The sequence below is a fragment of the Manis pentadactyla genome, chromosome 9 (assembly GCF_030020395.1).
Source record: "Manis pentadactyla isolate mManPen7 chromosome 9, mManPen7.hap1, whole genome shotgun sequence".
NCBI lineage: Eukaryota > Metazoa > Chordata > Mammalia > Pholidota > Manidae > Manis > Manis pentadactyla.
In genome coordinates, this window is record NC_080027.1 from 50,126,807 (window position 1) to 50,142,715 (window position 15,909).

General features: G+C 32.4%; 1 protein-coding gene across 3 annotated transcripts in view; it reads right to left on the minus strand.

The window, feature by feature from the left end:
- SBF2 (SET binding factor 2) overlaps positions 1 to 15,909 on the minus strand; it is a 558,284-nt gene that overhangs the window by 297,020 nt on the left and 245,355 nt on the right. For 2 of the 3 annotated variants that reach the window (XM_057507356.1, XM_057507359.1), the window contains exon 3: positions 4,857 to 4,994. The exons of the other annotated variant lie outside the window; for it this stretch is intronic. In XM_057507356.1, coding sequence (XP_057363339.1) covers positions 4,857 to 4,994 — 138 coding nt within the window. The remainder of the gene's footprint in view (positions 1 to 4,856; positions 4,995 to 15,909) is intronic. 3 annotated transcript variants of the gene reach the window in all.

Genomic DNA, 15,909 nt, shown 5'->3' on the forward strand with positions numbered 1-15,909 from the left:
CCTTTCTGAATTGGAAACCTAATATTTCTTCTTCTTGCCTAAGTCTCCAGCTAGGACTTCTAGTACTATGTTGCACGGGGCAAGTGTGGTCATCCTTGACTTGTACCAGATCTTAGAGGGAAAGCTTTCAGCTTCTCATTGTTGACTAGACTTTTCATATATGGCTTTTATTATATTGAAGAATGTTCTCTACAGACCCAGTTTGTTAAAAGAGTTTCATCATGAGTAGATGTTAAATTTTTTTAAAACTTTTCTGCCTCTAGTAAGATCATATGATTTTTATCTATTTTTTTATGTGATGTATCACATTCATTGATGTTTTTATGTTGGACCATCCTTGTACCTCAGATATAAATCCCACTTGATCATGGTGTATAATCTTTTTTAATGTATTGTTCAATTCCATTTACTAACATTCTGTTGAGGATTTTTACATCTATGTTCATTAAGGAGAGTGGCCTATGTTTTCTTTTCTTATGGTACCCTTCTCTGGTTTTGGTATCCGGGTAATGTTGGGTTGGCCCCAGTGAATTGGTAATGTTCTAAAATGAATTTAGAGGTGATTCCTTTTCTTCCATTTTTAAAAGAGTTTGAGGAAGACTGGTATTAATTCTTCTTCAAATTTATAGTAGAATTGACCAGTAAAGCCATCTGGTTATGGGATTTCTTTGGTAGAAGGCTTTTGATTACTGCTTCAATATATTCACTAATAAATGGTCTATTCATATTTTATATTTCTTCATGATTCAGTCTTGTATGTTTCTAGGAATTTATTCATTTCTTACACATTGTCCAATTTGTTGGTGCATAATTATTCATAGTCTTTTATGATTCTTTGTATTTGTATGGTATCAGTTCTAATATCTTTCATTGGTAATCTTATTTAAGTCCTTTCTCTTTTTCCTTAGTGCGTTTAGCTAAAGGTTTATCAATTTTGGTTATCTTTTTTATTTTAAGCTAATAATTTCTTTGTTATTTCCTTTTGGCTTTTTTTAAAGTCTCTATTTCATTTATTTCCATTATGATTTTTGTTATTTCTTTCCTTTCATTAATTTTGGACTCTTGTTCTGTTTCTAGTTCCTTAATGTGTAGACTTAAGTTGCTTATTGGAGAGCTTTTATTTTTCTTAATGTAGGAGTTTACTGCTATAAACTCCCCTTACATCTGCTTTTGCTTCATCCCATGAATTATGTATGTTTTTATTTCCATTTTCACTTGTCTCAAGGTATTTTTTGACTCCTCTTTTGGCTTTTTCTTTGACCGCTTGGTTGTTCAGTAGCATGTTGTTTAATCTGCACATATTTGTGAATATTCCAGTTGATACTTGCAACTGGTTTCTAATTTTATACTTTCATGTTTGGAAAAGAAGCCTGATATGATTTCAATCTTCTTAGAGTTATTAAGACTTGTTTTGCAGCCTAACCTATGATCTGTCCTGCAGACTGTTTCACCTGTACTTAAGAAGAACGTGTATCCTGCTGCTGCTGGATGGAAGGCTCTGTATATGTCTATTAGGTCCCTCTGGTCTAGTGAATTGTTTAAGTGAATTTTCCTTATTAATTTTCTGTCTGGATGATCCATCCATTGTTGAAAGTAGGGTACTGAAGTCCTCTACTATTATTATATTGCTATCAGTTTTTCCTTTCAGATCTGTTAATATTTATATATTTAGGTGCACCAATGCTGGGTGCATAAATGTTTACAGTTGTTATATCCTCCTGATGAGTGACTACTCTATCATTATATAAGGACCTTTTTTGTCCCTTATTACAGTTTTTAGATGAAGGTCTATTTTGTCTGTTGAGGATAGCTGCCATATCTTTCTTCTGGTTTCCACTGGTAGGGAATATCTTCCTTTATGTTTTCCCTTTCAGTCTATGTATATCCTCAATTGAGTCTCTGATAGAATAGAATATAGTTGTGTCTTATTTTTTTAATTCATTCAGCTACTCTGTGCCATCAGATTGGAGAATATAGTCCATTTACATTTAAAAAATTATTGAACAGTTTGTACTACTATTGACATTTTGTTCAATGTTTTCTGGCTGTTTTGTAATTCTTTTGTTTTTTCCTCTCTTGCTCTCATCCACTGTGATTTGATCATTTTCTGTTGTGGTATACTTAGATTTCTTTTTCTTTGTCTTCTGTGTTTCTACTATAGGTTTTTGCTTTTTGGTTAACATGAAATTTACATAAAACAACTTATATTTATAAAAGTCTATTTTAAATTGATAAGAAGTTATCAACTTAAGTTAGAAAGTATTCTAAAGCCCTATGTTTTTCCTCCCCCAAACCCATTTTATGTTTTTGGTGTCACAGTTTACATATTTTTATCTTCTGTACCCATTAATAAATTATTGCAGTTATAGTTATTTTTACTACTTTTGACTTTCAATCACCATACCACTCTAATATGTGATTAACCCACCATTTTTACAACATCAGGTTATATTTACCCTTACAAGTGAGATTTCTACTTTTTTATGTTTTGCTGTTACTAATTAGCACCCTTTCACTTCAGCTTAAAGAAATCTCTTTAATATATCTTGTAAGGGCAGTCTAGTCTAAAGCAAAAGCCAGGGGATTCAAAGGGTGCATCCCTTTGGTGGCAGCTGCAAAATCTAGGGTGCCAGACATGTGCACAAGCATTTTCCACAGAAAAACTGGTGAACTGGTCAAGAGAGAAATCATGGAGACAGCATCTGCCAGCCTCCCTGGTCTCTGGGGAGGATCAAAATCAGCCCCAGATACATGCCAAATTAGAAATCTGACCCTCAGACAGCAGCTTTTAAAGTAAGTAATTAGGACTGTCAGAGAAAGACTAGGAGATGGTTGTTTCTTCTCTCTGTTCCCTCTTCACTGAACCATGGCAGAGATAGCCACAGCAAATCTTTGAGAACCTGTTAAGAACTCTTTCTTTGCTATAGTTTGGTGGTCTTATGGATACAAGCCTCACTGGGGGCCCATCCCTCAGGTGAAGTTTTAAAAGTTGAGTTCCTATATACCCAACACACATACACACACGCACACACACAATTTTAATGTATTACTTTACTGTCAGTTTATTTGAGAGGGGTTGGTAATGAAGGAGAGAGAAGGGAGAACTTAAATAATCACAGCTAGTTTCAGTAGGCAATTTTAGGGAGTTGTAAAGAGGAATCCTCAAGAATATGGAAATAAAAGAAAATACTGCATTCTCAGCATTAACTTATTCTAAAGATGAACATAGAAATGAAAGGTCACCTAGAAGAGATACAGAGGCTCTTGGCTGGAGACACTGTTTCTTATTTAGGCTGAATTAATCACAATTGGAATTGGATCAGCTCTTTTTTGGCAATATCCACTCAAACACTATCCATGGCAGAGATGATAGTAGTTATAGACTTCTAAGTTTTCTGTTCCCAGTGACAACATAATCCCTAATTTCAAATAGAAACAATGGGCTCTTTCTGGCAGGCATTAAATATCTGACATAAAATATTCCTTATTTGTTTCCACAATCAAAATGCTTCTGCATTTGATATGGCTTCCCACAAAGATCTGACAAGGAGAGGATGTGTTGATAGTGCAGATAATGTACATCTTGTTCCATGTAACCTTTTAACTTATTACTGTGAGTTAATAAACTAGCAAGCTGGTTTTAATGAAGTTCAATAATGTGGGTCTGCATCATGAAACGTGATTTATTTGTCTCCTCCTGTACTGAAAAATCAGACTTCTACAACTAGAAAATTCAGATCTTGGAGTTTAATTAAAGTAACCAAAACAACAAATGCTCCTTCGTGAAGCTATTTCAGAAAGCAAGCTAACCCTTTTTCTTTGTGCTGAAACTCATTCACCTGTGTGTAGCAGAAAGTACAGCAGAGAATACAGATTGACTCATTCAACATTCTCCCAACTCTTATGTAGTTCCCTTCTTGTACTATAGAGCCTTGAAAGCAAAACAAGCAAACAAACAAAAAACAACAAAAAGGCTTTTCTGATTCTTCTGCAGGATGGTGGATTCTTCATGCGGTCTGACCTTTACAAGGCAACAACCCATATGAAACTCAAAGCCAAAGTCACCAGTGCGAGATAGTGACTGCGCGTGGATTGGATTTTTAGGGCAACAGTTGTGAAGGTTATATTGTCTAGTACCCAATATCTTAAGTGTCAAGTGGCAAAAAGTGGCAAAAAGTATGGTTTTCTACTGCAACAGCCTCAAGCTAGGCAGTTCCTAGTTCCCAGCATTGGTTCCCTCTCACCCCTCATCCATGAAATTACATGTTAACCAATGTTATCATAAATGCTTTTCTGCATAAATTAGAGAAAGTAGATACAGTTGTTTGATACTAAGAACCCTAATTAACCCCCTGCAAGACCCAGTATCTTTAGTTTCCACAGTTCTAGGCTATCAATTTTAGTCCTGTCATAGTGATACTCCCAGCACTACTAATTCTGACTTGACATTTTCTTGGGAACTTGAAAAATAATATCAAGCATTGTGATATATTACTTACAAGATTCTGATTAAATGCTTCTATATTCTGTGAAAGATTCCCTCAAGAGAAGGGTTGACAGGGGAAAACATAGGTTTACCATGAGAAGATACATGAGAGAATTATTTTTTTTAATAAACCCATTCATGGATATACTATTTATAGAAAAATACATATTTTGATAAATATTTTAAAACAGAACAATTAAACTTGGACAGTAATTTTTTCCTTCTTGCTTTCTTCTGCAATAGTACAATACCTCAGACTTTTAAAAGTAGCCCAAAGAACTCAAACTTGAAGTTCTAACATGAACAAATATGGCATAAAAGATTCCAAAATGTTATCCCTTTGACTGTACTTTGAGTAGCAAAGTTGTACCTGAAGATTGATCTCTGCCTCATAGAAGGTTAGGCATGAGCAGTAATGTCGATCTGAGTCAATATCTGTCAGGACCACCACAAAAAACGTTGGCTGCTTCCTCTCTCTCGACAGCTGCCACCCGCCAGGCTGGCAAAACTAAATGGGGTAGGAAAAAAAACTGTCACATTTCTAAAGTATGATGAAAATTTATGACTTACAAATCTCAGAAATGTTACATGTTTTCCCATTTTTTTAAATTTCCATCTATGGACCTAGAAGGTATTAGGTTAAGTGAAATAAATCAGACAGAAGGACAAATACTATATGATTTCACTTACATGTAGAATCTAAAAACCAAAACAAATAAACAAACAAAACAGAAATAGACTCATAAAGAGAACAGACTGGTGGGTGCCACTGCTAGGGGAGGGGGATGGGGAATGGGTGAAATAGGTGAAGGGGGGAAAATTAGTGAAAATATTTGATATTTTGATCTAGGTGATAGTTATATGAATATGTACACATGTCAAATTCATTAAGCTGTACACTAAGACATGTGCATTCTATTGTACTTTAATAAAAATAAACACATTGAAAAAAATCTAACTGTGATGTTACCAATATTTTTAAAAAGTACAGATTCATAATGTAGAACACTTTCCTCTAATGTGCATATACATTTTATGAGGACAGACTAGATTTCCACAGATGCCACTCATTCTGAGACTGACGTTGGCATATGTAAGAACAGAACCAAAACCAAAGACATTCCCCCATTAGAGCAAATCATGGAATAAACTGAATATAAAACGCTAAGTATTATCAGTGACAGAAAACAGAATTATATTAAAGCTCTTCATTAATTTAAGAGTCTTCAATTCAGTACAATGAAAAAGATACCTTGTTCATCAAGGCAGACCACACTCTGGGCTATAAAATAACACCTTAACATATTTTAAAAAATAGAAATAGAAAATGTATGCTCTCAGACCACAACAGAAATAAACTAGAATCAACAACAGAAACACATATGAAAAATCCAAAAATACTTGGGAGATTAAACAACATACTTCTAAATAACACATGAGTCAAAGATAAAACTGCAAAAGAAATTTTAAAATATTTTGAATTAAATGAAAATGAAAATACAAATTATCAACATTTCTAGGATTCAGCAAAAGCTGTGCTTAGAGGAAAATTTATAATATTAATATATGTATTAGAAAATAAGAAGAAAGATCTGAAATCAATAATCTAAGCTTCTAGATTAGGAACTAGAAAAAGAGCAAAAAAGTCGGCAGAAGGAAAGAAATAAAATTAGAGCAGAAACCAATGAAATGAAAACAGAAAATCAACAAAAACTACAGCTGGTTATTTGAAAAGATCACTGAAATCAGCAAGTCTCTAGCTAGGCTAAAAAAAAAGGAGAGAAGATTCAAATTATTAATATCAGAAATGAAAGAGGGGACATCACTACAGATCCTATGGACATTAAAAATCTAATAAAGAAATACTATGAACAGCTCTATGCTCACAGATTTGTTAACCTACATGAAATGGACCAATTCCTTGAAAGATGTGATCTGATAAAACTCACACAAGAAGAAACATAATCTGAATAGGCCTATATCTATTAAAGAAATTGAATCAATAATTAATAGCCTTCCAAAACAAAAAGCATCAGGCTTAAATGGGTTCATTGATGAATTCGGCCAAACATTTAAGAAGAAATTATGCAACTCTCTATAATATCTTAAAGAAGATAGAATATACTTCTTGACTTGTTCTATAAAGCCAGCATGATCCTAAATACCAAAACCAGAAAAATTACAAGAAATTAAAGACCAATATCTCTCATGAACATAGGTGCAAAAATCCTCAACAAAATATTTACAAACTGAACCCAACAGTGTATAGAAAGAATTATAGACCACACCTAATTGATCTAACTGCAATTCAATTTGAATCAAACTTCCAGCATGTTATTTTGTGGATTTTAAAGTTTATAGGGAAAAGAAAAAGACCCAGAATAGCCAACACAATATTGAAGGAGAAGTACAAAATTGAAGGAGTGGAATTATCTGACTTCAAGACTTACTGTAAAGCTATAGTAATCAAAACAGTGTGGTGTTGGGGAAAGGAGAAACAAACAGACCAGTCAGTCAGGACAGAGAGCCAAGAAAAAGACTACAAATGCAGTCAACTGAACTTTGACAAAGGAGCAAAGGCAAAGCAGTAGAGAAAAAATGACCTTTTCAATAAATGGTGCTGGAACAACTAGATATGCACATACAAGAAAATGAATCTAGACATAGTCCTTACTCTCTTCATATAAATTAACTTAAAGAAAGTGCATGTACACCTCAGTGTAAAATGCAAAACTATAAAACTTCTAGAAAGTAACATAAGAGAAACGTTTGGTTTGGCAGTGACTTTTAGATACACTACCAAAATAATGAACCACGAAGGAAATAATTGATAAGCTAGATTTCATTAAAATTAAAAGCTATGCTATGTGAAAGACACTGTTAAGAAAATGAGAAGACAGTCCACAGACTGGTAGAAAATATTTGAAAAAGAGAAATCTAATAATGTACTGTCATCCAAAATATACACAGAATTCTTAAAACTCAGTAAGATAATGAACAGCACAATTAAACAATGGGCAACAAAACCCAGAAATGACTTTCAAAATCTTTCTCTCTCTCAACAAACTTTTTTCCTGAATTAGGTACACCATTATCTAAAATGCATTTCACAATCAGAAAAGAGGTATCTGAGCTTGGGTTATGAAATAATAAAACTGTGCAGTCGGCATCATCAATTCCACTTATTCAACAAATAACTTCTAATACAAAATGAATCTGTTTTGTGAATTAATAGCAAATAACCCCATTCTCTTAGAGGTCTGTCATTCATTATCATTAGACTTGGTAAATGGTACTATGGTACTAAAAGCTATATCACAGAATGTATATTTTCACAAAATTTAAATGAAACTATAGGTTTTTAATAACTAGCAATCTCTTTATGTTAGTTCTAATTCTATCAAATATACTGACTTCTCAAATCAAACATACTCATCATAAAGTTCACAAATAATAACTTTTATAAGTAAATAGATCTATTAATCATTAATAGCTAATTAATAAATTAAATGATCAACCATTTATGTTATTTTGCTGCTTATGTGCCACTTTTCTCAAGTGCTTTACACATACACAGAATATAATAAAAATTGTACAGAATACCCACAAGTGTCCATAGCATTATTGTGACTAATTTGAAGGTTGTCTTGAAGGTGAAATATTATAGGAGTTTTTTTAGATCAGTCACCCTTAATATTTCCCGAAACATTCATACATATCTATATATTTACAACTGATTGAGACACATTTTACTGTGCAAACTGATTTTAAAAAGTACACATGTCCCTTTAAAAAAGAATCCTATAGAAAATCCCTTCATATAACAGAAAATAATGAATACATAATATCTGGAAGGAGAATATGAGAGTGAAGATCTTAGTTACTCAAATGGCCTCATTTCCCTAAGTTTACATTATAACAGGAATTTCGTTAAATTCTGATTTTTAAAAAAAAGTACTAACAGTAAAACTTTTGGGAAATTCCAAGCATCATTTTTCAGAGATTCAGTAAGTACTTCTTCAAAACTAAGTTTAATGTGACAACTAAGACAGTAATGGTAATTCAGAGTAGGTCTGGTCAGATATTTTTTACTAGATTTTTCACAAAGTGGCTGTCCGGATAGTCAAGTAGACACTGGTTAAACATGAGATCCCTTATTCTACATATAAATTACACATATATAAAGGAACTATTTTATACTGTGTATTTAAAATATCATTAGAATCATACTTCATAGGAAATTTGATGCTGTATTCTCAAATGAAATATATTAACATACAAATATTCAGAAAATAAACAATAGTTCTCACAATTGAACTTACAAAAATGTTTTTTCAAAGGATGAAAAGAAATTATTTTCTTTAAAAGGATTCTTTTTTAAAGAATTCTTTAAATCTGCTTTCCAAATTCACTGTATTATAAGATTAAGTAATAATAGAACTGGCAGCTATCAAGAGATGATCCTACTAGGTAATGAGAAGTACTTCTCATAGAATTTGGATTTGAAATATAATAATGCTAGCTGACTGAACCATTTCAAACCTTAACTAAAACTGTGCTGAGGAAAATAATGAGGGAGTAGAAACTACAATTCTTGAACCTGAGCTTGAGTTACATTTTTGACAGGAATGTAAAATAATGTTTAGACAGCTGGAAACAGAGTAGTCAATAAAAGATAATAAGCAGAATGATCAGCATTAAACAAACAGGATAAAAATCAGGATTTTGCTCTCCCCAGTGTCTTTACTGGCAAACAGGAAAAAAAAATGCTATCACAGGTGCAAAACCTAAACTATTTAGAATCGACTGTCAGAACTGACTGGCCTACAATCTACGCTCCTTTCTCAAGTCACTGAGGAAACACATCTATTTGGAATGATATTATATAGTACAATGAATGTACTATATAAGCTGACAATACTGTTGTCATATATACATAAACGTACTTGAAACAACTTATGTTTTTGACTACTTACTCCCTTCCACCTGACCTTCATCATTTCACACAGATCATGCTCATAAAAATTTTATAACATATCTAGGAATGGTCAATATAGTGATTTCTTTTCAGGATATCATGTCTGTTTATAGCTTCAGTTTTCTTTAAGACTTTGGCATAACCTGGCATACACAAGGTTGAAAGGTTAGAACTGACAGACATTGCCAGACTACACATTAATGCATTACCAATACCAACTTTGTTTACTTGTTTCTTTTGCCCATAGGTATGGAGTAGACTATTTGCAAACAGGCTGCCCATTTGTAAACAAAAGATAAGTGCCAATAACCCCTCATACTTGTGAAACACTTCATATATAATTGTATCCCACAAAACTTATTTTATAAATGAAGAAACCAAGGTAGGAGATGTCATAAAAGTAATATGGTCATAGAAGTAGTATGTGATAGGCAGGACTAGAATTGAAGTCTCTATATGCACTGTTTCTTTATACTGCTAAATTATCTTTATAAATCACCTTATGGATATCATTTTATATAAATACATTGTAGAAAGATCAGAAAAGAAAAAATAGAAATGAATTCCATTCTTAAACATGCAAACTTTTCTTGTAACCATTTATCTCTAGTTGCATTTTTTCACATAAAAGATGACATTCTATACGTACAATTACAAGTCCTGTTTTTCTCCACGTTCTGTAACGTGTACATCCTCCCAAGTATGTACACATTTTTAAGGAAATTATTTTTAATGACTGAATAAGACACCATCAAATAGGTATATATAAGTACCATAACTTAATGAAGTTTCTATTATTGGCTGTTTAAGATTTTACAATTTTTTAAATAACTAATACTGGAATAAGCATTATATAAATCTTTCCAGGCATATGTTATTGTTTTTTTTAGGGAAGAAAAACTGGTTTTGTAGAGAACAATCAAAATGAGCAAAAAAATGTTTAATTACCCTTGAATTCCTTTTTAAAGTCTAGGCAACCCCAGAATTATTTTGTTTTGTTGATAGAGTTCTTTTCTAAGGAGGTCAAAAAATAAGTGCTAACAAAGAACTATTATTATGAACTATATTCTGACCAAAGAAGAACTGATTTGTGAGATGAAGGAAGTAACAGAAACTTTAGGAGACTGAACTCCATTGTCAAGGCAGGCCACGGCAGTATCAGGTGTATGCTCTATAGTTTAGACACATTTCTCTCAAGTTCAGAGCAAACACAAGTTCTCAAAAGACTTTGGAAGAGAAGCCAATTTAAGAGTAGGGGAACTTTCAAAAGTTTTGTTATTATAGAAGAATTGGTATGATATATATGTGCCTAACTTTAATGGACAGCTTTTGATGAAGTATACTTAAAAGACTAAAACAATTTGCTCTAAACGAAGCTTAATTTAAATGGGTAAACTATACTACTCTTTGGTAGAAATTTATGTTCATATATGTTATTACTTTTAGACAATATTGCATTGTTCTCATCAGTACAATAAAACTTTCACTATGTGTAACATAATATGATTATCTGCCTAGACAATCCATGCAAATTGACTAAACACTTGATTACTGCAAGTTTAGCTATGTAGGTAGATATAAGAACATATAAAAATAAACTTTTCTTTGATAGCAGAAATAAGTGATTAGAAAAAGGATCCTATTCATAATCTTAAGAAGTTCTCAAAGCTCCAGGATAAGCTAACTTAACCTCTCAAGTTTTGGATATTTTGGCCTATCAGTCTCATGAAGAGCCTACATAATGCTTTAAATATAAACATTTCAAGAAGCAACCTCCAAAAATAAAAGTGAACACTTAGAATAGCTTCTACAATTCAAGTTCAGAAAAAACAAAAATAAAACTGTATGTAATTTACAAATTTAAAACAGTTCCAAGATGAAGAGCACAAAAGAAAAGCTATCAATGACTTCTAGCTAAGCATGGCAGATGAAACAAATGTGTTAACCTCCAAGACCTCCTGAAAATCCTCTAAAATAGTAATAAAAATATATAGCAAAGTAATGTGAAAGGAGATGACAGGTTATAATGTCAATAAGATTTTGGAAGCTGGAAAACTGGTTTACACTACAAATTTCTGGAAAAGATAATGAATGGGAGGCACTAGGTATGAATGTCACCAAATATGGAGGAAGGACCAAAACAAGGAAATAAAAACAGGAACTCAGTGGTCATAAAGACAATACAATGAAGCAGAAAACTTCAAACACAGGAGAATGAAGAAGGGATCAAAATCATTAAGAGATGTTTCTATATCAGAGAAAATTTACAGAACAAGAGAGATACAATAAAAATAAAAAATAAAAGGAACTGGGACACTGTCCCAGTAGGTGCCCAAAGGGACAAATAAATGGAAAATGGGAGAGAAGTAAGAAAATTAGATCATCATAGGAGTTCTAATTCTTAGGTAATACAAAATTTAGGAGTGCATATAAAGGAAATTAAAAAATACATATCCCTAACCCCTCAAAAAGGCCCAGAATTTTAGGACAGGACTAATTTTCCATTTGCTTAGCATAACAAATTAATGTTTTTAAATACCCATTAATTATACCACATCATCAGAAAATGGAGGATAAAGAGCAGATCCTGAAGATATTGAGAAAAAACAGTTTTTTTAAATGGATCAAAATCAAAAGAGTAAGATAAATCTATTGATATAATTACTCACATTAATAAATAAAAAATAAAATCAACTTCATAATCTAAAAAACAGGACATAATTCAACATAACACCCATTCTAAAATAAGATCCATCTGAATAGATTAGAGAAACGCTGCCCATTGCTTAAGCATGACTTTCAAAGTGCCTATTCCCATCACTCAGACTGGAAAAATTCATAATTCATGGGATGTTAGCAAACTAAATCCAACAATATAGTAAAAGGCTAATAATATATCATGACCAAGTGGAATTTATCCCAGGAATACCCAGGTGGTTAATATTTGAAAAGCAATTGATATAATTCATCATTTTTAACATGGAGGCTCCTAAGAAAATATAACAAACTAAAAAAGAAAAACAATATGATCATTTCAAAAGAAGCAGAAAAGCATTTGACAAAATTCAGTATCATTTCTGTTAAAATCTCTGAGCACACTAGGAGTAAAAATGAATTTCCTCAACTTGATAAAAGGTATCAATGCGAAATCTACAACTAACAACATAAAAAATACTGAAAAACTCAATGCTTTTGTGATAAGATTAGGAACAAGATAGTCATATTACTATCACCACTTCTACTCTACTTTGTGCTACAGGTTCTAGCCTGAGCAATCAGGTGAAGTGAGGGAAGGAGGAAGGAAATGTAGGTATATTTGGAAAAGAATAAATAAAACCATCCCTATTCACAGACAATAAGATTTTTACTATAGACAACCTAATGGAATACTAAAAGTGTCTATAACTAATACATAAGTTTAGTAAGGTGGCAGGATACATGGTCAATATACAAAAAAATCAGTTGTATCTACATACTAGTAGTAAACAATCAGAAATTGAAATAAAAATATTTATAATAGCATCAAAAAATAAAAAATAAGGATATGTCAACAGACATGAAAGACCTGCATACCAAATTACAAAAACTAAAGAAGACCTAGACAAATAGGAATATACACAGTACACTTTGTTCAAGGGTTGGGCAACTCACTATTAAGAGGTCAATGCTCCAAATAAATCTGTATGTGAATAAATTTACAGATTCAATGTGCAATCCCAATCAAAATGCCAACAGGGTTTGTTTGCTGCAAGGGTTTTTTCCATAAAAATTCTAAAACAGAATTTGAAATTCCAATGAAAATATAAATGATCTAGAATAACCAAAACAACTTTGAAAAAGAAAACTGGAGAACTAACACTACCTGATTTCAAGAATTGTGATAAAGCCAGAGAATTAAGAAAACAATGTGGCATTAGAATAAAGATAGGCAAATACATCAATAGAACAAAATGGAGAGTCCAGAAATAAACACACATATATAAGGACAACCAATATATTCCCATTAATGCTATATTTTAACATTTCCTCAAGGAAAGTGTAACTGTTGTTATGTATTCTAAAGCAAAGGGTAATGAAATGAAGCGACATGTTAATGGAGGAGGTCCCTAAACTGAAGAAATTTTCCCTGCAAAATTGAGTTGCCTGATTTACTGTTGCTTGCAAGCCATCTCCAATTGTACCTTAGCACAAAAGCCACACAAGTATATTTTACTTTGCATATATTTATATAGGATTAAGTTCTTCCTGAAGCGATTTAAAGGATAAATCACAGGCAACAAGTTATCTGTTTACAGTTCACTTTTCTAATACTTAGACAAGTGTTTCAGGGAACGAGTAAGTGTACTTATATAACTTCTGGGTAGCTTTTAGAAACTTTCATTCAATGCTGTTTCCAAAAGCCCCATTTTGGTCTTAGGAGAAATAGCATCCTTTTCTGTTTGAATCCAAGGTCCAGTCTGGTTGTCCTACATACCTCTGATCTGACCATTTCAGCCAATTCCAGAGCTATTTCCTTAGAAATACTATTTTCCTATTTCTTCTTCATTTTTTTTTAAAGCTACAGCACTGTGGTTAAGACAAGATTCTAGAATAAACCAGACCTGTATTCAAATTTCATCACTGCCATTTATTTAGCTATGTGGGTTCCCAGAAACCATTTTCAAATCTTTAAAATGTAAATATAGTGACCTACCTTATTGTTTTTTTGTAAAACTACTTGATGCAACTAACATATTTAAAACTGGCAAAGATTAAATATTCAATAAATAATAGCTGTCACTATTATCATTATTGCTACTGTTATCTACCTACCCCTAGTAACTCCCTTCAAAATAATTTCAACTTGATTCTTCCCTACCTCTAAGTTCTAAGCAATCCACAGCACTGTTGCCTACAAGGAGCCAATGGACAAAAAATCTATTATTTTTAAAAACGAAACAAATACTTAGTTTTTGTTAGAAATCCAAACGTACGGATTTTGTAGTGAAAAAGTTCAAATTCTTGCTGACAACACAGTAATACAGACACTCTACCCTTTACCTCCAGCCATATTAGTCATTATTAATAAAGCTGTCCCCCCTTATCTGCAGGGAATATGTTCCAATACCCACAAGGCATGCCATAAAGCACAGAGAGTACTGAACCCTACATATACAATGTTCTTTTCTATACATATATACCTATGATGTTTAATTTATAAATTAGGCACAGTAAGAGATTAACAAAGTTAATAATAAAATAGAACAATTATAACAATAATACTACAATAAAAGTTATGTGAATGTAGTCTTTTTCTCTCTCTCAAAACATCTCATTGTATTGTACTCACCCTTCTCCATCTTGTGATGATGTGAGATGATAAAACGGCTACATGATAAGATCAAGTGAGGTGAATGATTGTGAAGCAGGCTTAGGCTACTACTGACCTTCTGACAATACATCAGAGGGAGGATCATCTGCTTCCAGACCATAGTTGGCCACGGATAATAACTGAAAACATGGAAAGCAAAACCATGGATGAGGGAGACTACGGTAGCTCTTTGTGTTTCCTTCCAAATACTGTTTCATCGTTTGTGTACACATGTATGTGTGTATATAAACATTTTGGTTTAATTTTAATAGTGCAATGAAACCTATATATCTTTGTCTAGATTAACTATCAACATTTAACCACACACACACACATTTTGTTTTACTTTTAAATATAGGCAAGTCATGTATCTTATTTAGCCTCTAAGGTAGAACTTACTGAGACTGTAGTTACCGAAGTTGAAATTTCATAAAGAGCTTCTAAGAAAAGAGGCTCACATATAATGGCTCAGGGAAACAGTTGTAGATATACCTTTCACTGAAAAATGGAAATTAACAAATACTCATAAGAATTCCTTGGCTTTTTAGAATAAGTTAAAAATTTAGTACTTAAATAGAGGAAATATGTTAAATTCCATTACCGTTCCTCTACCTTCCCGGTTTATAAACATTGTTTATAAACACTGGAATTTTACTAATTTCCTGGATAACAAATGGAAGGAATGCTATCATTTGGGGCTTTTCCACTTACACTTCCATTACCATGGTCTCAAAAACAAAGAATCCAGTGGAATATTGACTGCAACTGACTCCTTCTAAAGACCTATATATAATGTGCCAGATGTCACATGAAATTTGAACTTGAGGAATCACACCATGCGTGAAACATTGATTTATATTCTTGCCCTTGATATTATTACTTATATTTACATTTATGTTTTGAAGTGCATATTATAAAGGACTTCAAAATAGCCCAAGGAAAAAGGTGAACTTGAAAGTTACTGGTTTTTTTTTTACTTAAAGAGAAAAGAATTCAAGATCCTGCTACCCCTTAACACAGCGTCTCCTTAACAGCAAAAAGGAATACAAGATGCCAGAGGCATTATTACTTTTTTAAAAAATTTTATTTTAGTAT